This window comes from Balaenoptera acutorostrata, chromosome 9 (assembly GCF_949987535.1).
Source record: "Balaenoptera acutorostrata chromosome 9, mBalAcu1.1, whole genome shotgun sequence".
NCBI classification, from domain to species: Eukaryota; Metazoa; Chordata; class Mammalia; order Artiodactyla; family Balaenopteridae; genus Balaenoptera; species Balaenoptera acutorostrata.
In genome coordinates, this window is record NC_080072.1 from 53743119 (window position 1) to 53768099 (window position 24981).

General features: G+C 42.2%; 1 protein-coding gene across 3 annotated transcripts in view; it reads right to left on the reverse strand.

Annotated features, from left to right (window-relative positions):
• Window positions 1-24981, reverse strand: part of C2CD3 (C2 domain containing 3 centriole elongation regulator) — a 135118-nt gene that overhangs the window by 17023 nt on the left and 93114 nt on the right. For 2 of the 3 annotated variants that reach the window (XM_007173720.2, XM_057552819.1), the window contains exons 25-31: window positions 19899-20037; window positions 17508-17572; window positions 16451-16656; window positions 14933-15066; window positions 10191-10352; window positions 6226-6446; window positions 3337-4258 (exon numbers count right to left, since the gene is read on the reverse strand). In XM_007173720.2, the coding sequence (XP_007173782.2) occupies window positions 3337-4258; window positions 6226-6446; window positions 10191-10352; window positions 14933-15066; window positions 16451-16656; window positions 17508-17572; window positions 19899-20037 (1849 nt within the window). The remainder of the gene's footprint in view (window positions 1-3336; window positions 4259-6225; window positions 6447-10190; window positions 10353-14932; window positions 15067-16450; window positions 16657-17507; window positions 17573-19898; window positions 20038-24981) is intronic. The other variant, XM_057552818.1, reaches the window with a different exon arrangement.

The window sequence follows — 24981 nt, forward strand, 5'->3', positions numbered from 1 at the left end:
TCTGATGCAAATTGGTCTATCACTGTTCTTCCATGCTAGACTTTGAACTCGAGGAGGGCAAAGATGAGCTCTTTTTCATACTATATTCCTGTCACCTAGCATAGTACCTGAGACACAATAAATGTTCAATAAATATCTACTGAATGAATGAAATGCATCATTTCCTGCTTTGGCTCAAGTCCCTGATTTTTCTACAGAGAGGTGGGGACGGAGTTGGAGATCCTGAAGGGAAAGAGCCCTTTGACCTCAGCCTTCCTCAGAGACCCCGGTGAGGTAAGGCCTATTTGCTGTTGCCGCTCTGACTGCTGAGGACTCTCAGCCTGACAGTCAGCTTGGCTGTGAGGTGCCCAGGGTGTGCTGAAACACCAAACTCCCCTGCTCAGCCCAGCACCACCTGTCTTTCTAAGGGTCCTGCTCCACCAGTAACCTCTGTCACTTATTAGATGGTACCTTCACAAAAGTTCACACTTTGTGCTTGTTCCTTCACCTGTAAGATGGATATAATAATTGTACCTTTTGAGAATTAAATGACATTATATATACAAAGTGCTTAGAATGGTGCCTGACACATAGCATGTACTCAGTAAATGTCAGCCCTTCCTGTCTCCCCAGTTGAGGGGGAAAAGTCACCACTGGTTCCCTCACACCTACTGAAATCTGCTTTCCATCCCCACCTCTGCACTGTCCTCCTAATGCTAAAGCCAGCGAATACATGTCAGTCCACATTGTGCTGGACGTCTTAAGCATCAGGGTGCTGACCACCACTCCCCGAAACCCTGCTGCTCCCATCTCTCTCACCGGCTCTCCTCCACCTCCTCTGTGGGCGCGTCTGCTCCCCCCGCCCTCACGTACTGGTGATCCTCAGGGCTCTGTCTTGTGTGGCTCTCCCTTTCTCTGTCTCCTTGCTGTTCTTGTCTGTTTCCAGAGATATCTACCTTCATAGCTGATCTCATCCTGAACTCCAAGCCTGCATTTCCTCCTGGACGTCTCACAGGCACATGTGCAAAACAGCAATCTGCCTCTTCCCTCCAAACTGTCTGTCTTTATGTGCTATTTCTTACCTAGTAAATGACCTAACTTGTGACAGAAATCTCTCAGTCATACTTTCTGTTTTCCTCTTTCTCATCCCCTGCCCCTATCTAATCCTCTCAGATCCCTCCTCCTTTTCCTCATCATAAAGCAGTCTATGCTTTAGGTCAGACTTTCTTCATCTTTCATTATTACTGCAAGTTTCCTACCTGGTCTCCTTGCTTCTGGTCTCTCCTGACCTAATCCACCCTCTACAAGGCACTGGGAGAATTTTCTAATATGTAAATCTGACCAATCATATGCTTGCTTAACATTTACTGAACACTATTTACGTACCAGGCACTATGCTAGGTAGTTTACACTGTTAATTTAATTTTCACAACAACCCCACAAGAAAACTACTGTTATTACTTATTTATTTAAAGATAAGGAAACTGAAGTTTAATCTGCTAACAAGACAGAGTCCAAGTACCTCAGCCAGATATAAAAGGCCCCTTAAGATCCAGCCCAGCTTCACCCCTCACCACCCCTCTTATCCGGGGGCTCTAACCACAGTGACTTCTGCCCACAGGCCAGGCTCCTTCAAGTGGCTACGCCTCTGCGCACACAGTTCGCTGTGACTACAACGTTCTTGTCCCTGCCTACAGAATGGCTATTCATCTTTGAGGTCCAGCTCTACTGTCTCTCTTTCTGGGGTACCTCCAAACAGAGTTATGGCAGCTTCCTCCTCTTGTTCCCTAGCATTTTGTCCATGCCTTAGAACAACAAAGGCTATTTATCACTGCCTATTTACTGTTACTGTCATTACCTGTCTCCTACCTCATAATGGGAACTTCTCGAGGTAAGGGCTGATTCAAATCTCTGTCCTCATTACACAGCACCGGGCCTGGCAATACTCACTTTTTGAAAGAATGAGCAGTTGGGAAGGCCCGAATTAAAGCAGTGCCCTTAGGACCTGGCACATGTGACTGCTCCTCCACTGACCATAAATTCTGAGCACAACTAAATCGACTGTAGAGGCAGAAACATCAGAAGCCAGGAAGAACGAGGCCAGGAAAGAACACCGAGGCACTCTGCTTTCAGTGCTCAGCCTCCAGCCATTTCACGCTTTAAGCCTCTCCTGAGCCCATACCCCCTACCCTCAGGTTTCTCTCTGCCTTACATCAAGAATCACATCTGTGTGGTATGTACAAATGTTCCCACTCATTTGAGTTTCTCAAGAATCCTGTAAAACTGATAGCTCATTTCAATCTATATTTACTGATCCTTTCTGTGTGTCATGTCTGGGGACATGGAGAAAGACAAGGTCCTTGACCTACCTGCGAGTGTACAGTCTGGTGGGTAAGGAATTACTACCTCCATCTTATAGGTGAAGAAATCGAGGCTCAGAAGGGTTAAACTATATGCTTGACGTTACACAAGTAGTAAGAGCTGGGTCCGAATGGTCGAAGTCAGGCCCCCTGATTTCTAGTGGAGAAAGAACTGCAAAGCACTACAAAGGCAGCCTGCTTCACCCACCAGCCCTGCAATAACCCCTGCTTATTGTTGGGATATCAGGTGAGCTGATGTGATCAGCTGGTTAGGCTACAGATGTGAGGGCTGCTGATGGTCCCAAGTGGTTTCCTTTCCCCATAACATGCCCATCTGCATTTCAAAGGAGGAAGAGGGGGAATGTCAGATGCCCCTCTCCCCATCAACACTGCCATCCTGGGGGGGCTTGGGTAAGACCATTTCAACAGTGCCCACTTTCCCCTCCCCTTGGCCCCATCACTTGCCTTTAAAAAAAATTAATTAGGCAAGTCACTAAAACTCTGAGTCTCCATTTCGTTACATGCAAAATAGAAATGATACCAACTTTAAAGACTTGTGTGACCGAATGCAAAATGTACGTAAAGTGCCTGGCACATGGTAAATGCTCAATCCGTGGTAGGACTCTTCTTTCTCTACACCCTCCCCTGGAATTTCAACTGAGATTAATGGTCTCATTCCTTAGATGCAGAACTTTGCCTTCAGGTGTAAAATACCCAGAGATTAATCAGATAAATCAGGCTAGGATAGGCTAATGAATGTACTACCAACATCTAAACCCAGTTCAAAGCATTATGCTTCAGAGGCCTGATGATAATGGTAGAATCGTAGCACCTGATCAGTACCAGTGAGTCTTCAGCAGGAAGGGGCTCCCCACGCCCCTGAGTGCATTCTATGAGGGGGGCCACTGCTCACGCTCATGCGGCTGGCCTAAGCACCAGCACCCAAAATGCCTAGAGATGGCTTAAGGGGCTACCTGGGGGAAACACCAAAGGATACAGGAGGATGCTCTGCTTCGTGGACACCTCTGACCCAGATGTCTCCTGCTTGTGCCTGATGTCAGGGCAGTTGATGGGTGGCTGCTTATGGTTTTCCCTTCTGCTCTGGGAGGCTGGGTGTAGAGGGAGCTTCTCAGAGCTATCAGCAGAGTCACTTAGCTCATCGGAGACCACTTCCTTCTCAGCCTGGGCCTCTGGCTTGGGCTCCTGGTCCTGGTCTGCCTTTGGTGAGTGCCACCCAACACAGGTTTTGCTCTGTTGGGCTCCTGAGAGTGTCACATGGGAGCTGAGCTGAGGGCCTGCTGAGGCAGGCTCTCCAACCCTGGCCTTACAGGCCACACCCTCACAAGGAACAATACTGTGGCTAGGAGAGCCCTGCCTATGCAAGTGGGGGTTAACAGTCCTTTCCGGGCTGGACAGAAAGCTACTTCTGACCTTGAGCTCCTCTCTGGGGAAAGGCTCTGAAGGACAAGAGGCGCCTTCCCTCTGCCCCTCATCAGGCTGAGGGCTGATGATCTCACTTGCATCTGACATAAAACTGGACCAAGGGCTAGTTTTGTCTGTCACGGTGGTGATCTCATTGAGGGTCCTGGGCTCAATGATGTCTTCTTCATAGTCCTCATCACTGTAGGCCGGGCCTGTCTTGGTGTCCTCACTGCTCTGCATTCTTGTGATGGGTACCGTGTGCCCCAGGGCCTCATGAAGCATTCCTCTTCCACTTGAAGTCTCTTCAAGAGTAGAGGGAAGTGGGGAGTTTCTGCCCTCATCTGGAGCTCTTGCCAATGGCAGGTCTGAAGTTGTGCTTCGTTCTTCCATGGCTACTGTGTCCTGAGCATCTGGGAGGGTGGTGACTTCTCTGCTTCTACTCCTCGCTTGGTGAGAATGCAAAGATCCTTGAGAGTTCCGGGTGATAGTCTGCAGATCTAAACAGTAACAGATATCACTCTTACTACAAGGTAGGGCCACAGACCACTCAACTTTCCCACATTAGCTTCTAGTTTCAGATGTAGTCTTGCAATCAGACATTTGAACAAACCTTAAAGATAATAGTTAATTTGCCCCCAAGAGTCAGTGAAACTATATTCAAGGCAGTACAATTTCTAGCATTTTATTCTAATATCAGAGGACCAAAATCTAATCCATTTATAGCTGTGGTTACATCTGTGGAAACACTTTCAGAGACTATCTGCTCATGCTCAGGAATTCTTGGGAGCTGGGAGTCCTGGTGGGAATGTTCATGCTTCCATTTACTTCAGTAATTACCTATATTAAAAACCAAAATGAGAATCCACTTATTTACCTATTTGATGACAGTTATTAGAACTATTTTATTTGGAAAATAAAAGCAAAGAAATACCCATCACCCAAATGATAAGGCTGTGGAGATTTGTGAAGAAAATGGAGGCAACATGGTGTGCTGGAAAGAGCACAGGCTTTGGAGCCAGTCAGTCTTGGGTTCAAATCTCTACTGTCACTTGTCAATTTTGTGGTTACGAGCAAACTATCCTGAGTCTGTTTATCTTTAAAATGTGATAAAACACCACCTTTTTCACAGCGTTATAGTGAAAAATATATGAGATAAATGGGCATACATTGTGTAGCACATATATAGGCATTCAGTAACTCCTTTCAAAAGTCATCCTCTCCTTGTGAAAATCAGTTCTCCTTCTGTCATCCCCTTGCTTAGAACTCCCCCTTTTCTTCCAGGATAAAGATTAAACTCCTAAGCTTGCCTTCAAGGCCCTTTGGCTTCAAGCCTTTGATTCTCCTCACTCTCCTCTTTTAATATGACCTTTAAAGGGATTCTCCTTATCCACTCTCACCTCCACCCCAAACAAGCCTCCCTCTGTTTTGCTCTTATGCTTTCTTTCTGGGGGGCAGCTTCTTTGGTTGACTACAGCATGCATGCTTGATGAAAGCACAGACAATGCCTGTCTTGTCCACCACTGTATCCTGCCAGAACTAGTGACACAATAATGCCTGGCACAGCTGGTGCTCAATAAACAGTTAACTGATTATTTCCAAGCAAGTGGAAGCCAAACACAGGGTACACTTCTGTGGTCCTGGCTACCAACAGGTTAGGTGTCTGGGAGAAGAGGGTAGGAAGGTTTGTGCCTAATATCAGCCATGGTGGCTTTTTTTCCCTTTATAGAGAAAAAACTGAACTTATTCATCCCTGTGTAGAATCTACACATTCTGCTTGAGAAAAACAATCCCGGGAATTCCCTGGCAGTCCAGTGGTTAGGACTCCGTGCTTTCACTGCTAAGGGCCCGGGTTCAATCCCTGGTCAGGAAGCTACGATAGCGGTGTGGCCAAGAAAAAAAAAAAAAGCTCCCTCAATGATATCAATACAGTCAAAGTGAGAACCACCAGTTAAGGGGGCTTTTCAAAGGGTAGACTATGGACCACCAACACCTAGAATCATCTGGGGTGCTTGATAAAAATGCAGTCTTCTGGCCTCTGAGAATTAAAATCTGAAATATGTTTGTAGTTGAGTTTTTCCGAAAATAGAGTGGCACGAGTTCACGAACTGCCACTGAAGAACCCATCTAATCCATTCCCCTCTTTTTCTGGTTGGGGAAACTGAAGCTCAAGAAGAGAAAGGGTATGCTCAGAGTCAAACAGTAAGTCTGTGCCACAAACCCACCAAGGATTCAACTCGGGTCCCCTGCCTCTCAGTCCCATGTTCTTTCCATTGCACACGTTCCAATGCCACGCTACTATGTCTCTCCTTTCAAAAGGAAGACAGTAAATAAGTAAGTAAGAGAGATGGTGAAAGCTGTTGGTCTCTATTTGCCATAAAGACTTGTCTGAAGGCACACATTCAAATGCTTTTTGAATAAGCACCCATGACCATAACTCCTCAACAAGAACGGCCCTGAGCCATACCCGTGATTAAGGAGCTGACTTGCAACACCAGGTTACTGGATTTCTCCAGGATGCAATGGTTTTCGGGGTCTAGGCTGCTGGCTCCTGGCCGAAGATGGTCCCTCTGACTCTCTTGGCACTGCGAGATGGCAGTATGGGTCTGAGGACTGAGGGGAAGTAAAGGCTTGGTGAGCTTCTGGCTGAAGTACCGCTGGATCTGATCTAGCTCACTCAGATTCCTCCTGCAAAAGAAGAAGGGGAGAAGAAAAAAGGGTCATTCACTGGGATTATGAGCATCTTTTATCTTCCCCTGACCTTCCATTGCTTGAGCTAGGACCTTAGCATCTCTCACTTGGTCTATTAACAGCAGGGCCCCTCTCTCTCCAATCCACCAATTCATCCTTCACCTCTCTGACTACAATCCCACTGCTGGGGAAAACATTTTCCCTCTCTGTCTCGTTAATGGGATTCCTCTTCTGATGTCCAGCAAGTATTCTACCTCCTTATAGGGAACCATTCTTATCATCATTCCAATCCTCACTTCCCCTTACTCTGGGCTAGCACTGACCTCTGCTACCTTTTAACCATTCCTGATCCTTCAAGCAAGTAACCTCTTCCAGCAAGCCTTCCCTGACTCTCTAAGTTGGTTTAAGGGCCACTCCTCTGTGCTCTAGTTCTTTCTGTACTCTTCAACCATATCATTTGTTTGTTTCACATCAATTTCCCCTGATGTGATGTGAACTCTGTGCTGATTCCTTTATATCTACTGCACCCAGCACAGTGCTTGGCACAAAATAAATGAATGCTGAATGGATAAATAGACATGAATAAATGACCGTTAAAAAAATCTTCTGGGGGCTTCCCTGGTGGCGCAGTGTCTGAGAATCTGCCTGCCAATGCAGGGGACACGGGTTCGAGCCCTGGTCTGGGAGGATCCCACATGCCGCGGAGCAACTAGGCCCGTGAGCCACAACTACTGAGCCTGCGCGTCTGGAGCTTGTGCTCCGCAACAAGAGAGGCCGCGATAGTAAGAGGCCCACGCACCGCGATGAAGAGTGGCCTCCACTTGCCACAACTGGAGAAAGCCCTCACATAGAAACGAAGACCCAACACAGCCAAAAATAAATAAATAAATAAATAAATTAATTAAAAAAAAATCTTCTGTTCAAAAACCTTTAATGGGGGCACATTCATTCTTACTACTCCGAAGAGAAATCACACCAACTATTACCACCTTCACTTGCATAGGATTTTACGTTTTATGCTTTCAAACACATTACCTTGTTTAATTCTCATCCAACCAGATGAGATCAGTAATTACTGTTTTACAAATAAGGAATGGAGGTCAGAGAATTTAAGTGATTTGTCTAGGGTAAGTAGTAGCATGCAGCTACTCAGAAATTGTAACTCCAAGACTTATGCTTTTTCCATTATAGTAGATGGGCTCTGTCCCAACTGGGTTCATTTCTGCCTCACACCCCTGCAGGCTAGAACCCGAGTTCAAGCTGCTCCCTGCTCTGTCCCTGTCCTATTCACTTTTTAAGGTGCAGCTCATATTTCTCCTTTTCAAAGTCCATTGTCCCAAGTCATTAGGCCACCTCTCCCTTAAACTCCTTCACTCTTGGCATCTAACCTTCTGCCTTAGATTTTCCCTTAGTTTTCTCATTATGTGTTAGTTTAGTTTCCCTAGCTAGGCCATGCGCGTCTGGTAATAGAAGATAATATCTCAAACTTCTCTATTTCTCTAGTATACTCAGTGTGCCCGGCACAACTGACACAACACAGACACTAAATAACTGTGAAGTAAACAGAAAGTCTTTCTATCCTTTTGTTAAGAACAGTCTGCATATCTTAGAGTCAAACGTAAATTAAATGAGAGGACAAAGCTGATCCTTATTCTATCACTAGAAGCCACAACTCTATCAAATCATAGTGGATTTACTTAGGTGTCTATATTTGGGTTTATGCCACATAGATAAATACCTGTAGCAGGAACATGCAGACAAATGTCAACTTGGTGAAGCTTTAGAAAATATGCAAACCCAACTGGCCTTGTCAGAGGTTCTGGGTATAGAACCTATTAACACCTAGCTGCAAATTCCTCATTTGTGGGAAAAGTTTGGTAATACTTGCCCTGCAGGCCTCACAGGATTGCTGTGACTCAAATGAAACACTGCTTTAGGGCTCCATGAACCCAAGGAAGTAATGCAAAATTGACATCATCTTGTTTCATCTGTTTCGTAGGGAATTTGTCTACGGCAGTGGTTCTCAAAACCTGGCTCTAGGACTGGCAGCATCAGCGTCACCTGAGAAGTCGTTAGAAACGCAAGCTCTCAGGCCCTATCCTAGACCTACTGAATCAAGAGCTGTATGGGTGGGTCCCAGCAATAACTGTTTTAGTAAGCTCTTCATGTGATTCTGACACACACTAAATTTTGAGAACCACTCCTCCAGGGCAGTGGTTTTTAGCCTGATGGTTTTAGCTCCAAGGGGACATTCGGCAATGTATGGAGACATTTTTGGTTGTCACAGCTGGGGGAGGGGTGCTACTAATATTTAGTGGATAGAGACCAGGGATGCTGCTAAATATCCTAGGATGCACAGGACAGGCCCCCACAGGCAAAATATCTGGCCCAAATGTCAACAGTGCTGAGGTTGAGAGAAACTGCTCTAGGGTGAAGGAGAGTTTCTTTCTCTCCTTCCTCAGTGGGTGCTAAAGTATGCCATGTGAATGGTCCAGTAAAATGCAGCCACACTGTTGATGGTTTTACTTAGCCTCCAATCTCCAGCATCTTCCTAAAATGAGACTCTGAACATATTACTTCCTTATAAGTTTGAGCAATTTCCCCATCTATAGCACGACTGCTCAGTCCTTTCTAACCCATGTCCCACCAAAAAAGATTTTGCCAATCTTTCATTCTGAGCTTGTTTTATGAAATCAAATAATAGATTAGTTTTTTTTAAATGTAAAATCCTTTTTTATATTTGTTTCCTCAAACTTTACACATTCTCTTCCTCCCGACCCCATCACTTTCCATTTGAGAATCACTGTTGTAAAAGTGCGAACTCTTGGCCTGACATTCAAGGCCCTTCAAGAACTGACTCCCACACAACTTGCCCTGCTCCCTACATCTTATGCTCAGCCTCACCCTAACTGCACTGCTGGTGTCTCCCCAAACTGGGCTTATTGTTTCATGCTCCTGGGCCTTAGCACATTTTTTCTCTGCACAGAATGCCCTTCATATTTGTTGACTTGTTCCTTTGAAGACCAGTTCAAATGTGACTTCTTTATATCTTTCCATGACCAACCTAGAATGTTACTCATTCCTCCATGTACCCTTGGCCAGGAAACCTGGAACTCTTATCATACATGGTTATAATTGTAATGGCAACATGGCTGTCTCCTCTGCTGGGACTGGCAGAGCCAGGATTGGAAATCAAGTCTATCTGACTCTGGAGCCAAGTCCTTTCCACTGCACCACACTTCTTACTAGGTAATCCAGGGGCTGATCCAAATGATCTCTAATGGTCCTTTAAATTCTCACAGTGCTTTTCTGGCTCAGATGCTGACTAAACTAAGAAAGAGACAGGGAAGCATTAACAGGACAGATGCTGGTCTGGAAGAATCCAGTGGTTGTGAGGATAAAGACAGTGAGACAGTAGGCAGGATCAGGCTTTGTAAATTGTAGAGTAGATGTGAGGGTGGTTATTATGAAGTCTGATGGCCAATCTAAAGTTTCTATATTTATAGGTGGACCAGAAATATAGCCCCCTGAAGGACTGGAAGGCCCCAAGCTGAGACAGATTCATCTGTGAGGAATCCTGTGAGGCTCCAGGTCCACTTCGAAGCTAACATACACGAAAGCCCTTGCTAAACATCACGGAGCGGTGGTAGCTGATAGAAAGCAGTACTGCAGGTTGCCTTTGCCCATTCACCTTGTGCTCCACTATGGTTCCCTGTGTCTTTACTCAGCAGAGAGCCTCACCTGAGAGAAGTCAGAATGGAAGTATGGGAGGACAAGGGTGATGTGGTCAGTTTGTCATCACTTGGCAAGATTGCCTCTCCCTGCTGCAGGGATTCATGGAATCGGCGGATGTTCTGCACATGCTCTTCGTGGCGTGATGCCTTGCTTCTTGTGGTACTGCTTCTATCAGGAATAAATGGGGGCAAAATAAATTCCCAACCAATGAGAAAACAAACAATAAATTTGTGACAACAAACAAATCACCCTCCTGACATGGTACTGCAAATCCATCCCCACTACCACAGTTCTGGCTTCATCGACTCAATTGCTTGGATTATAATTATCTCCTGAATAATTCTGTCTTCAGTCTTATTCATTCCCCTTTTATAAATTCTCTCAGTGATTTTTTAAAAACACAGAACTGAAATAACAATAACAACAACATTTATGGAGTCCTTATTATGTGCCAAGCACTGTTCTAAGCATTCAACATGTACTAACCTATTCAATTACTATCATTCCTTTCTAGCTTTGGCTTCTCTTTTTTTATCTTTAGAACAAATTTCAAGTTCCTTAGCATGGTATTCAAGAACTTGATCCCAGCAATAATCATCTTCTTTTTGTTTTTTAATTAACTAATTTACTTTTTAAATTATTTATTTATTTAAAAAATTAATTTATTTATTTTTGGCTTAGTTGGGTCTTAGTTGTGGCACGCAGGATCTTTTGTTGCGGTGCACAGGCTTCTCTCTAGCTGTGGCATGCGTGGGCTCCAGAGTGCATGGGCTCTGTAGTTGTGGCACATGGGCTCTCTAGTCATGGTGGGCGGGCTCAACTGTCCCGCGGCATGTGGGATCTTAGTTCTGCAACCAGGGATCAAACCTGCGTCCCCTGCATTGGAAGGTGGATTCTTAACCACTGGACAACCAGGAAAGTCCCTTCTTCTTTTTAAATAACAGCTTCATTGAGATATAATTCACATAACAAATAATTCACCCATTTAAAGTGTACAATACAATGGATTTTAATATATTCAGAGCTGTGCAACCATCAGCACAATCAATTTTAGAATATTTTCATCACTCTAAAAAGAAATCCTATACCTAACAGCCATTACTCCGTATTTCCTCCTCTCCCCTGACCCTCCACCCAAACCTCCCGGCCCCACGCAACTGCTAATCCACTTCCTGTCTCTATAGATTTGCCTAATCCAGATATTTTATATTAATGGAATCATACATATGTGATGTTTTGTGACTAGCTTCTTCCATTTAGCATAATGTTTTCAAGCTTAATCTATGTGGTAGCATATATCAGTACTTCATTCCTTTTCATGGCTGAATAATTTTCCATTGTATAGATATATCACATTCTGTTTATCTACTTACCAGTTGATAGACATTTGGGTTGTTTCTATTTTTTGGTTATTAGGAATAATGCTGCTACAAACAATCATGTACAAGTTTTTGTGTGGACATATGTTTTCATTTCTCTTGGGTATATACATAGGAGTGAAAGTACTGGATCATATGGTTCTTCTATGTTTAACCTTTTAAGGAACTACCAGACTGTTTTCCAAAACAGCTGCACCATTCTACATTCCCACAAGCCATGTATGAGGATTCCAATTTCTCCATATCCTCCCCAACACTTGTGATATTTGTCTTTTTGATTACAGCCGTCCTAGTGGATGTGAAGTGGTATGTCATTATAGTTTTCATTTATATTTCCCTGATGGCTAATGACAAACACCTTTCATGTGCTTATTGGCCATTTGTATATCTTCTTTAGAGATATATCTATTCAGATCATTTGCTTATTTTTAATTGAGTTATTTGCTTTATATTATTAAGTTGTAAGAACTCTTTATATATTCTGGATACAAGTCTCTTATCAGATCTATGATTTGCAAATATTTTCTCACATTCTGTGGGTTGTCTTTTCACTTTCTTGGTATCGTTTGTAGAAGGAAAGTTTTAAATTTTGATGAATCCAATTTATTTTTTCCTTTGTTGCTTCTACTTCTGGTGTCATATCTAAGGAATCATTGCCTAATCAAAGGTTATAAAAAATTTACTATGTTTTCTTCTAAGAGTTTTTATAGTTTTAGCTCTTATATTTAGATATATGACCCATTTGGAGTTAGTTTTGTATATTGTCTGAGGAAGGGGGTCCCACTTCAGTCTTCTGCTTGCGGATATCCAGTTGTTCCAACACATTTCTTGAAAAGACTATTCTATTAAACCATCTTGGCACCTTTGACATCTTGGCATCCTTGGCACATGGGTTTATTTCTAGACTCTCAATTCTATTCTATTGATCTTTATTTCTATCCTTATACCAGTACTGCATTGTTTACTGTAGCTTTGTAGTAAGTTTTGAAATTGGGAATGTTTTTCTTCCTTTTCAAGATTGTTTTGCCTATTCTGTGTCCCTTAAATTTCCATATGAATTTTAGGACTAGCTTGCCCATTTCCATAAGGAATCCAGCAGGGACTGTGATATAGGGAGTATGTTGAATCTACAGATCAATTTGGGGAACTGATATTAACAATATTAAGTCTTCCAATCCATGAACATGGGATAGCTTTCCATTATTTAGAACTTCTTTAATTTATTTCAACAATGGTTTATAGTTTTCAGAGAACAAGTTCTGTACTTTTTTGGTTAAATTTATTCTTAAGTATTTTATTCTCTTTGATGCTATTGTAAATGGAATCATCTTTTCAATTTCATTTTGGATTATTCATTGCTGATGTACAGAAACACAACTGATTTTGTATATTATGTTTTAAAAGTTTCTCAGTTTGGGGGTGGTTGCAGGGAGGGATAAGTTAGAAAGTTGGGATTAACATATACACACTACTATATATAAAACAGATAACCGGGAATTCCCTGGTGGTCCAGCAGTTAGGACTCTGTGCTTCCAATGCAGGGGGCACAGGTTTGATCCCTGGTTGGGAGACTAAGATCTTGCATGCTGCACAGCGTGGCCGAAAAAATTTAAAAATTAAAAAAAAAAAAAAAAAGATAACCAACAAGGACCTACTGTATAGCACAGGGAACTATACTCAATATTTTGTAATAACCTATAAGGGAAAAGAATCTGAAAAGGAATATATATATATATCACTGAATTACTGTGCTGTACACCTGAAACTAACATGATATTGTAAATCAACTATACTTCAATAAAAATAAAAATTTAAAAAAATTGTAAGAAATTAAAAAGTGTCTCCATTTAAATTTCTAATATGGTAAAAACTGATAGCTATAACCTACAGAAACAAACCTCTTTGAGGTCATCAATAATTTTTAAGAGTATAAGGGAGTTCTGAAGTGGAAATGTTTGAGAACCACTGCTTTATTAAAGTATAACCGGTATATAATAAACTTCACATATTTAAAGTGTACAATATGTATTTTGACATATATGTAGCTCTAAGGAAACCATTACCACACACATTAAGATAATGAACATATCCATCACCCTTAAAAGTTTCCCCCTGTCCTTTGTAATTCCTCCCTCTTTCCCGCTCCATTCATCCTGCGTTATCCCTAGGCAACCACTGATTTTCTTTCTGTCACTATAGATTAGTACATATTTTCTAGAATTTTATATAAATGGAATCATATACAATGTACTCTTTGTCTAGCTTCTCTCTCTCAGCATAATTATTCTCTCTCTCAGCATAATTATTCTGAGATTCCTTTGTCTCACTGATTGGCTATGGTCAACGTAACACCTATAAAATAGATACTGGGATCTAGGATTTCACATACACATGGGCTCCCTTTATGCAGAGGGCAGAGGCTCTCTTCATGTGGCAGGAAAGCTACATAGCACTGAAATGGGTCTTTGAGTGGCTAAGCAGTATTAGAGTATCTTTCTTGGAATAAAGGGTCTACTCAGTAACTGCTGCTGTAGGAGTATCTCGTATAAGATCCCTTGCCTTCTCCCTGAGGTGGAGAGAGAGACAAGGAAAAGACTGATGGAGGCAGGGGGATGCCAAATGACACTAGGGCCTGAGGGGAATGGGGTGGAAAGAAGCAATCTTAGTCTTAGATTCTACCCTTTGACAGGATGGAATATGCTCTAGCCCTGATATCCATATGCATATCCACAGTTGGCTAGGTGATAAAGGTGGGCCAACTGCTTTTCACAAAATAACCTGGCATGTAGGTTTGGGAGGGGAAAGGTCATGATATGTTTCTCACACAGCTGATGACTGATTTTAGGGATGAAGGTTAAAGGCCTCTGAGGAAAAGAGAAAAGAGTCCCTTGCACTGAAGCTACCCTTTTGATAGCAGTAAAACTTTCCTTTTTTTAAAAAAAAATTTATTTATTTATTTTTGGCTGCGATGGGTCTTATTTGCAGCATGTGGGATCTTTCATTGCAGCACGCAGGCTCTCTAGTTGTGGCGTGCGGGCTCCAGAGCACGTGGGCTCTGTAGTTGCAGTGCACAGGCTCAGCTGCTCTGCAGCACGTGGGATCTTAGTTCCCCGACCACGGATCGAGCCTGTGTCCCCTGCATTGGAAGGCAGATTCTTAACCACTGGACCACCAGGGAAGTCCCTAGTTTCTATCTTATAAAAACTGTTTTCATAGGATCCTGGGGTTCCCAGGGGTTATGAAAGAAGGTCAATTGTCTTTCCCTGTCTCTCATTTCTTCCTCTAATAAAGGAAAGAGAGAAATGACAAGCTAGTTTGCACACTTCCACTCTTGACCCCATTTCCTTCTATCATCACGAAATCACTCACCTCCCAGGAGAGGAGAAATCAACCTCCTTTGATGAGGTGTGAACAAGTTGTTCTGGAGTCTGTCCTGCAATGCAGCCGGGGAAGGCACCGTACATATCAGAGGCAGGGAAGGAAAATGTACTGTATATTGGGATCTGTAGAAGCAAAGAGAAAAATGGCACACTTGTTGCCACAAATCCTTTTGGAAAAAAGCAGTATAAATAAATTTGTAAAATTTATTGTATGCGTATAATTTATTATTTTCTATGTATTGAACACTGTACTAAGCAAGGTACATGGATTTTCTCATTTAAACATCACAGTCTTATGAGGTAGGTACTATTATTATCCCCATTTTACAGACTACATTATCAGACTGTTTTTAATTTTTAAAAAACATTTAATTAATTAATTTTTGCCTGCATTGGGTTTTCATTGCTGCGCGTGGGCTTTCTCTACTTGCGGCGAGCAGGGGCTACTCTTCGTTTCAGTGTGCAGGCTTCTCATTGTAGTGGCTTCTCTTGTTGTGGAGCGCGGGCTCTAGGCACGCAGGCCTCAGTAGCTGTGGCTTGTGGGTTCAGTAGTTGTGGTTTGTGGGCTCTACAGCTCATGCTCAGTAGTTGTGGTGCACAGGCTTAGCTGCTCCACGGCATGTGGGATCTTCCTGGACCAGGGATCGAACCCGTGTCCCCTGCACTGGCAGGCGGATTCCCAACTGCTGTGCCACGAGGGAAGCCCTCAGACTGCTTTTTAAAAGCTGCTTTATTTTTATTTATGCTCTTGTTTCCTCCATTAGTTTGTGAACTCCTGGCTGGACATCTTACATTTTCCTTACGTGTGAGGATAATCTGGCTGTGATATTTCTTGTCTCATGATTACCAGGGTTGATGTAAAGAAAAGACCCTCCTATATGGGGACTATTTAAACTCTTTGTCATTTTCTCACGTATGCATTTATTCACTCATTCATTCATTTGATATTTACTGATGCCCACTTTACCAAACCCTGGGCCAGGCATGCGTGACAGACAGATGAGTAAAACACAGTGTTTGCCTTGATAGAGCTCTCCTATCTGGGACAGTCTGGAAAATTCTCCTTTCCTTTACAGTTCAACTCCCTGAAAGAGTTGTCTGTACTTACTATCATCAATTCCCCTCTTCCCATTCTCTTTTAATTTTTTTTTAATAGACCAATGATTTTAATGTAACAGAGTTTTTTTTAAAAAAGTTCATCCAATGTGGTTTCAGATTCCACACTGCAACTAATCTTACTTTACTTAAAAATTGAGATTTAATTCATGTATTATAAAATTCACCCTTTGAAAGTGTTCAATTCAGTGGTTTTCAGTATATTCAGAATTGTGCATCCATCACCACCATGTAATTCCAGAACATTTTCACCCCAAAAAGGTCATGAGGTCATTATGAGACACAAATGTATTCTGTATGCTGGAAAGTACCAAACACATGTAAATTATCTTCTTATAGGTTTTGCTCAGTAGAACCCTTATTGGTTAAGGATGTGAATCAGGATACATACCAGTGATCCTGAGGTCTCCATCCCACGTCTTGCTTGCCTTTCTTCTCTGAAGTGCATCAAACTCTCCAAAGGGGAGATGGCAACTTTTATCTGCCCTTGGCACTCTCCACTGAAGTCTGTGATGTTGTACCAGCCACAGACAAACTGGAAGCCAGAGAGAAGCGGGGAGAGGTCCACTGAGGCAAAGCCAATCACCCTCTCCTCATCTGTGGGGGAAAGAGAAGAGCTGGGCAATGTGGCTGGGCATGTCCTGCCACTGAGATTCAAGGTGGCACACAGAGAAACTGATTTAGAGAATGGGAAGGTTCAGTGATTCCACAATCAACAGAGAAGACAGATAATGAGGATGAGAGACTGGCAACCACAGCCTGCTTTCTAACTACTGTAAGTTCCCTTTTTGTATGGTAGGGAAAAACTGGCAGGGTTGAGTTCTGTCCTCTTGATATAGGCCACTAGAAAACACCCCTTAAACATAAGAAACACTTGTTCTTTTCCCTATGTTATCACGTCTCACTGATCTTCCTTAGGGCAGTGGCTCTTGAAATAAATCATTTGAAAGACCATCACCCTTGGAATTATGAGGGATTTACATTTTCTTATTTTTACTTGTCTGTATTTTCCAAATTTTCTATAACATACACTTGTATTATATTTAATTAAGAACAAAAGAGACATAATTCACACAAAAAAGGACAAATACCCCCCTGGAAAACCAGTACAGGGTGCAAGATGAGCTTGGGCTATGGCCGCTCATTTTTTGGGTTTTTTTTTGGCCGCATTGCACGGCTTGTGGGATCTTAGTTCCCTGACCAGGAATTGAACCTGGGCCACAGCAGTGAAAGCTACCTGAAGTCCTAACCACTGGACCGCGAGGGAATTCCCTCAGGCCGCTCTTAATGACAGAGAGCGGGTAATCTGTGGGATTACCCCTAACATACATACGTGTTCCCAGAACCATCAGTGCCGTGGTTTTACTTGGTTAAAAAAAGAAAAGGATTGGCAAATTGTCAACATGATGTGAACTTATTTTTACAACCAAGTAATATAGAGTTCATACCTCCTTTATGCCAAACTTTGAAGACCAGAGTTTGTTGTGGGTCCAAAAGAAGCTCTTTTGATAGCCTATTAAGAAAAACAACGACCATAAATTAACTGCATAGGAAGCTCCTCTAGTATTAAACTTAGACTTGAAGAACATCTTATAGTTGCAAAACACTTTTCTAACATTTTAATTTCATGCTTATGATCATCTTCTAGGATATATTTTTATCTTCACAGTTAAAAGGAGGGAATGGAACCTCAGAGAGGTGAAGTAACTCGGAACTTGTCAAGACCTAAAAACAAGCAACTGTGATGTAGTATTCTTCCCCCTACCCCCCTACCCCATTTTATTGGAGCAGGTAAGGATTCTTCTTATGCCTTGTGGTGGTGCGTGGAGATGGTGAGAAGAGAGGAAAAAGAGTGTTTATTGAGTACCTACCTTGGGCCAGCCATGGTGCCAAGTGTTTCTTATACATGTAATCTGCACAAAAACCTATGACATGGACATTATTATCCTTGATTTACAGATGATGAAGCTGGGCTCAAAGATGTGAAGTCAGTTTTTCAAGGTCACATAAGAGTCAGTAAGTGGCAGAGCTGTGATTTGAACCCTAGTTTGCCTGACTCCAGAGCCACACTGTGCCGAGGCAAGGCACCGAAATAAGAAAGTACCCAACTTTCTTACCAGGTTAAAGAAGTCAATGTGGAACTCACTGAGCACCTCTAATATATTTTATATGAAGTGAATTATATAGTTTTAAACTACAAAGCAGGTACCCTTGCTCCAGGTGAGCAAGATGGAGAACCAGAGAAAACTAAGAGACTTAATATCCTTCTCCAGACTCCACTGGGGAACTAAAGAGAGCCGACTTCAAGACCAGTGAGAGGCACTGTGCTAACTTGGAACAAATACTGTGTCAGAGATTTGAATTCTAGCCGGGGGTCAAAATATCCACCTCTGAAGTCTAGCTCTCCTAGTATCACCTGAGTGACCCTGAGCACTCAGTCTCTTTGAGCCCTGCTTTTCCTACCTGTTAAACGGGATATTATTATCTACCTACAAGGTTTCTAGGAGGATCAAATGAAACAATTTTGTGATAAAGAAATTGCAAACAGCACCATCATTCATTTTTCTTCTAATCTTGCCTCTGTTACCAACAGACTATGTAACCTCCTTGGGCCACAGTCTCAACTGTATAGTAATGGGATGAAATGAGGTGATTGTTAATGTTGCTTTAACAAGTTAGTAAAGTTAGGTTCTGAATGAACAAATCACCCTCACTTAGAAGCTCAGCCCTCTGGTCGCTTATCTTTTGAGGCGGATTTGATATTTCAGTACTGGCCACGATGGCCAGAATATCTAAAATTTCCAGTAGCTCACCATAGACAGTACTGAGTTATCACTGCAGTTATAGCTCCTGACTCAAGTCAACCACTCAGATTTCACAACACTGAACATGTGAGCAACTGCTGAGACTCGAGTAGGTACATAAACACTGTGAGAAAACAGCAGATCAGATACCATGTGGCATGGCTGGTGTTGGTGGACAAGAATTAAACTTTGCAAAAGGTGATGCAGTGTAAAGATAATAGTAACAATAATTAGTAATAGAATCCCACTTTTAATGATAATGCAACAGGTAACAGAAGAAAAGGGAGGAGAGCCCGGTACCACAGCAGTGGGCCTCTGTACCAGCCCCTGACCTCCAAGCTGCACTGCCACATGGTTGAAAGGACTCCATCGCCCCCTTTTTTTGAGCTTCCAAAGAAGATCTGTCATTTGTTATGTACCTACCACGTACCAGGAGGTAATTTCCCTAAATGTCATGTAATTTGGACCTCCTAATAATCCTGTAAAAATTACCTCCACTTTACAGATGAGGAATCTGAGGCTCAGAGATGTTATGTAACTTGTTCACACAGCTAGTAAATGACAGAGATGGGGTATGAGGCCAAGTCTCTCTAGCTCCAAGCCCTGGCTCTTTCCACTGCAACAGAAATCTTTTCCAAGGATGTATAATCCACAGCCTTTCCTGAGATCAGTCCTCTCTGCCTTCTTCACCTAGATAGCTTGTATACATTCTTCCACACCTAGCTGAGGGGTCTTCAGGGACTGTCTTAATCGATTATCTTTAATTCACACTGCCCAGAACAGAGCAGAGCATATAAGAGGTCTTCACTGAATAATTTTTGAGTTGTACTGAGCAGAGTTAAAAAGCACCACAACAAAACCTTTAAACCACCACTAGCTGTGAATTCATAAGCACTAGGATTAAATAACTGATAAGGAAAGCATTCTCCAACTCTGCTCAATATTGTTGTGTCTGTTACATTCCTCACTCTGAGTTTGTCTCTTGGAACAAAAAGCAGATTTTGGAAGGCTGATGGAACATCATAAAATACAAACCTTGACTGCTGTTGAAAATTCCAGATGGGGGAATCTGTGCTTTCAACCACTGAGGTGTAGATAGGAGATGGCTCATCAGCTGTTGTGAAGGATACACAACAACTGGGTATTGATACTTTCCTCTGTGTCAAGGGGCTCCCTGAAATAGAAAAGAGTGGAGTGACTATACTTTAGGGTACCAAAAAGAATGTGTTGGAAGCCTCTCATTATGCAGGTACAAGAAGAACCATTCTTAGCTCTCTCCTACCTTTGGGTCTTTCTTTGAGCTATTCCCTGTGTCTGCTACTGAAACTGTCCTTTAAAGGTTCAGTTCATAAATACTACCCAGCAAGAAACAACTTCTCCCATCTCCTTGTACTCTGTGGGATGATGGAAAATATTGGATTAAGAGAAAAAAGACAGAACTGCAAAGAGCCTGGACTTACAAGTCAGATGATCAATGATTAGCTCTGCCATACACATTCTGTGTAACCCTGGGCAAGGCCTATCTAGGCCACCGCTTCCTCAAATGGGGCGTATGATACTTACACCTCCTCAGATGTTGTAAAGATTAAAAATAAATAATAATAGTGGGTAACACTTATATAACACTTACTATGTGCCAGGCACTATTCTAAGAACTATACATGTATTAACTCATTTAATCATTACAACAAACCTATGAGGAAGATATTATTATTATTCCCATTATATAGATGAAAAAACTGGGGTACAGAGAGATCAAACACTTATTAAGTGGTCACACATTTACTAAATGGTAAACTGAGAGTCAAATTCAAGCATTCTGGCTCTAGAGTCCAAGCTCTCAGCCATTGCCTGTATTGCCTCCACTAGAGTTAAATGAATGTAAAACACTGAGTACTGTGCTGATGCTAATTTTACAAGATCAGGTTTCCAATGTGGGAGACTCAGTCATTTATTTTCTCTTAAAACAATGTAAAATGAAGATGGATGACAACACTAGATAGTCTAACTCAGCTGTCCAACAAGATAACCACTAACCACAGGTGGCTATTTTACTTTAAATTAGTGAAGATTAAATAGGATTAAAAATTCTGTTTCTTAGTTACACTAGCTATATTTCAAGCACTCAATAGCTACATGTGGCTAGTGGCTACCATACTGGACAGTAAAAATATAGAACATTTCCATCATAGTACAAAGTTCTTTTCAACAGTGATGAATAACACAGATTCTATATAATGTAGTAGACTCTATACATTCCATAAGATCCCTTTCAGCTCTAAAATGCTATGACTCAGGATTACAGATGAAGGAAAGAGAAGAGAAGAAAATAAGTATGTCTTAAATATTATTTATGTGATCCAGAGGAACAAATTCTGTATGTGGATTCTAAATGGTTTGTCTTCTTTCTACCTGACTAGCTCAAGGCTTCCCCAAATGCATAATACCACTTTACTTTGTAGGTGAAGTTAATCTTTGAGGCTCCACCCTGCTCCTTCTCTGATTGCTCCTTTCAGTAACTACTCTTCCAAAGACCCCAGGCTGTCCCTGTGGACAGAAAATCCGATGAACACATTTATACTCAGGAATGCTGATTTTACTCCCCTCCACAAGCAGTGTAACATTTAATAAGTAGCCTTTAAAAGACAGACTCTAGCACCTTCTACTCTGAGAAGCCTCTCTTGACTCTCTAGGCAGAAACTCTGAACATTATACCCCCATCATTAGATCTCTCCAACTTCAACGTTCTTTAGGGAAACAGAAGTGCCTGCAATTTTGCTTTGCTGTGTTTTCCTCAACCAAAAGAATTTCCATTAGAGTAGACCAGTTTTTTTTTTTTGTAGTTTATTAAGTGCTTTTTTAAAAAAAATTTATTTTATTTTTTATTAAAGTATAGTTGATTTACAATGTTGTGGCAATCTCTGCTGTATAGCAGAGTGACTCAGTTATACACACACAGACATTTTTTAAAATATTTTTTCCATGATGGTTTATCACAGGATATTGAATATAGTCCCCTGTGCTCTACAGTAGGACCTTGTTTATCCATCCTACATATAACAGTTTACATCTGCTAATCCCACACTCCTAGTCCTTCCCTCCCCCACCCCCCTTCCCCTTGGCAACCACAAGTCTGTTTTAATTTCCATTAGAGTAGACCAATTCTTTTCAAATTTTCCCACCAAAGTAACAACTTTTAGAGACAAGTAAACACTAAAATCTGGAGCATTGGGGTTCTTGTTGCCTTGAAAGAGCAACAACACACATGAGATCTATTAACAGGCTTGTATTTTATCTAAAATTTCATGAGGATTTTACATTATCCTCCATAATATAGCCCTATTTGTTTAAACTAAAAATGATATTTCCCCTCCAAATCTTGGTAAAAAATTTACATCATGTTATTTAATCTCGTGACTTCTAACAACCAGACCAGATGACATTACTTTTTAGTCCCTCTTACTGGGGATAATTAATAAAGAAAGAAAATGGGTGATGAACAGAGACAAAGGAGTGGAGATTTTGCAACAAGGCCTTGGGAAAGAGAACTGAAGAGGAGGAAGAGGAATGCTAGCCTTAGAAGTGAGAGCTGGTAGTAGCTGCGAGGCAGGAAGGAGCTGAGAGGCGTGTGCAAGAGTTGCCAACAAAGCAGGACCTGGAGAAAGGCTTAACCAGGAGGCAGAGAAGCACTAAGATACACAGAACTACAGGAGGAACAAAATAAAACAAAAAACCATTGGCTACAACCTGGCAAAACCAGTTTACAAGCATATTCTTGAAAGAGCAGGAAAAAATGATTCTAATAAAATGGTAGTAAGCAAAGAATAGTTAATGGAAATCAATAATATAGCACCTGTCGTTACTAATGTAAAATGTACAGAATAGCACTAATAGTACCTTTATCTAGTGAGCTATCTGCTTAAAAAAATTTTATTTTTGTGAAACTCAACAGTATTACATGGACTGACTTGCTCAGCATCCACCCCCACTAACTTTTACTGTATTGTATTCCTTTATTGTAGAGACTGAAAGGGTCACAGACTCTTTTGTGCTAGAGTATGGATACAAAGAGGTCTCTATCTGTTATATGCCATTACAACAGATCTGGAAGGCAGACGTGAGGCAGAGGACATGTTCCTTTCCCTTTTGCTTTTGCTACTGGCAAGGATGACACTGAGTTTTCTGCTCCAGGGTTTGGTCCCTGAGGCCCTAGAGGCCCGATGTCAATAGTGCTGATGAGCGTTTCCGATCACTGGACTGCAGTGTTGGCACTGTATTTCAAACTTAAAAGATCTATTGGTTCTCTCCTGAAAGCTTAGCCTAGAGCCCACTCCTTGAGCCCTTCCAATAATTTGAAGTACCTTAATAATCTATATTAAACTCCTCTCTGTTTAAAATGGCTGGAGTGGAGCTTCCCTGGTGGCGCAGTAGTTAAGAATCTGACTGCCAATGCAGCGGACACAGGTTCAAGGCCTGGTCTGGGAGGATCCCACATGCTGTGGAGCAACTAAGCCCGTGTGCCACAACTACTGAAGCCCGCACACCTAGAGCCCATGCTCCGCAACAAGAGAAGCCACCTCAATGAGAAGCCCACGCACTGCAACAAAGAGTAGTCCCCCTCGCTGCAACTAGAGAAAGCCTGTGCGCAGCAATGAAGACCGAACACAGCCAAAAATAAATAAATAAATAAATAAATAAATTTATCAAAATAAATAAATAAAATGGCTGGAGGGAGTTGTTTCCTGTAACTGGACTCTCCCTGACACAGCTTCCATCTCTCTCAATCTCACCTCTCTCTGTCTCCCATTTTCCTTAGTATTAATAGGTCTCAAGCTTCTCAACTGATTTCTTCCAATAGAATGTCATAAATCCTCACAGCTAGGGAGAGATAATCTGCCTCTATACTGGCAGCTTCCATAGTATTCTACAATAATCTGTGTGTGTCTGTGTTTCCCTCACTAAACTAATGCACAGAGTAGGCCCACGGCCCTTATTAAAGGTTTGCAGACTCCCTGCTGCCCTCTGTCTACAGATGATTGCCAGGGTTGGAGAAGAGAGAGAAGCTGCCTTGTGTGCGTACCGAATGCTCTGAGAGAGATCAGCAGAGAAGACCAACTGTAGTTCTGAGAGATAGGACCCCTTGGTTCTGGTGTACTCTGCCACTGATATAGTGTGACATATTGGGTACTTCATTCTGGCTCTCTGGGCATCAAGTTTCTTCATCAGAAACATGTGCTCTCAAATTACTTCCTACGATAAAATTCTATGATTCTAGATACATACCAATACTGCTCAGATCTCTCTCTCATACCTCAACCCCCCTTTTAAGGTTCGTTAATTTTGAGGCTGCTATTTGCTAAAGTCCCTGAAAGAGAAGTACTATTTTTACTTTGGAAAAAAAGTGTTCCTTATTCAGTCTTGAACAGAAATACTCCTTTCAGCCAAAGAGGCAGGTGATAAAGAAATCTGCTTGGGTCTATCAGGTTTCCCCTGGCTCTCCCCTTGTGGTTGGAAATTTAGCTGGGCCTGTTTACCTTCCTGGAAAAGGTCAAGTTCTGATATACTTTTGGAGGCAGCCGAGATGAAAACTGCTATACTTCCTACTGGGTTGGGACACACATTGAGAGCAGTTAAGAGGACTTGAGATGAGCCAGCTTTACCACTTTAAGAGTTTTCACTGGATTTCCTGTGTTTTACATAAGTATGAAAAGTAGTAGTTTTATGCATCAAAAAATGGTATGATTGCTTCAATGAGATTAAAATAACAACCCCTTATTTATTTTTATTTTTTTTAAAGTATTTATTTATTTATTTATGGCTGTGTTGGGTCTTCGTTTCTGTGCGAAGGCTTTCTCTAGTTGTGGCAAGTGGGGACCACTCTTCATCGCAGTGCGCGGGCCTCTCACTATCGCGGCCTCTCTTGTTGCGGAGCACAGGCTCCAGACGCGCAGGCTCAGTAATTGTGGCTCACGGGCCCAGCTGCTCCGCGGCATGTGGGATCTTCCCAGACCAGGGCTCGAATCCGTGTCCCCTGCATTGGCAGGCAGATTCTCAACCACTGCGCCACCAGGGAAGCCCCAACCCCTTATTTTTAACACTTTACAGCTTACAGTTTTCT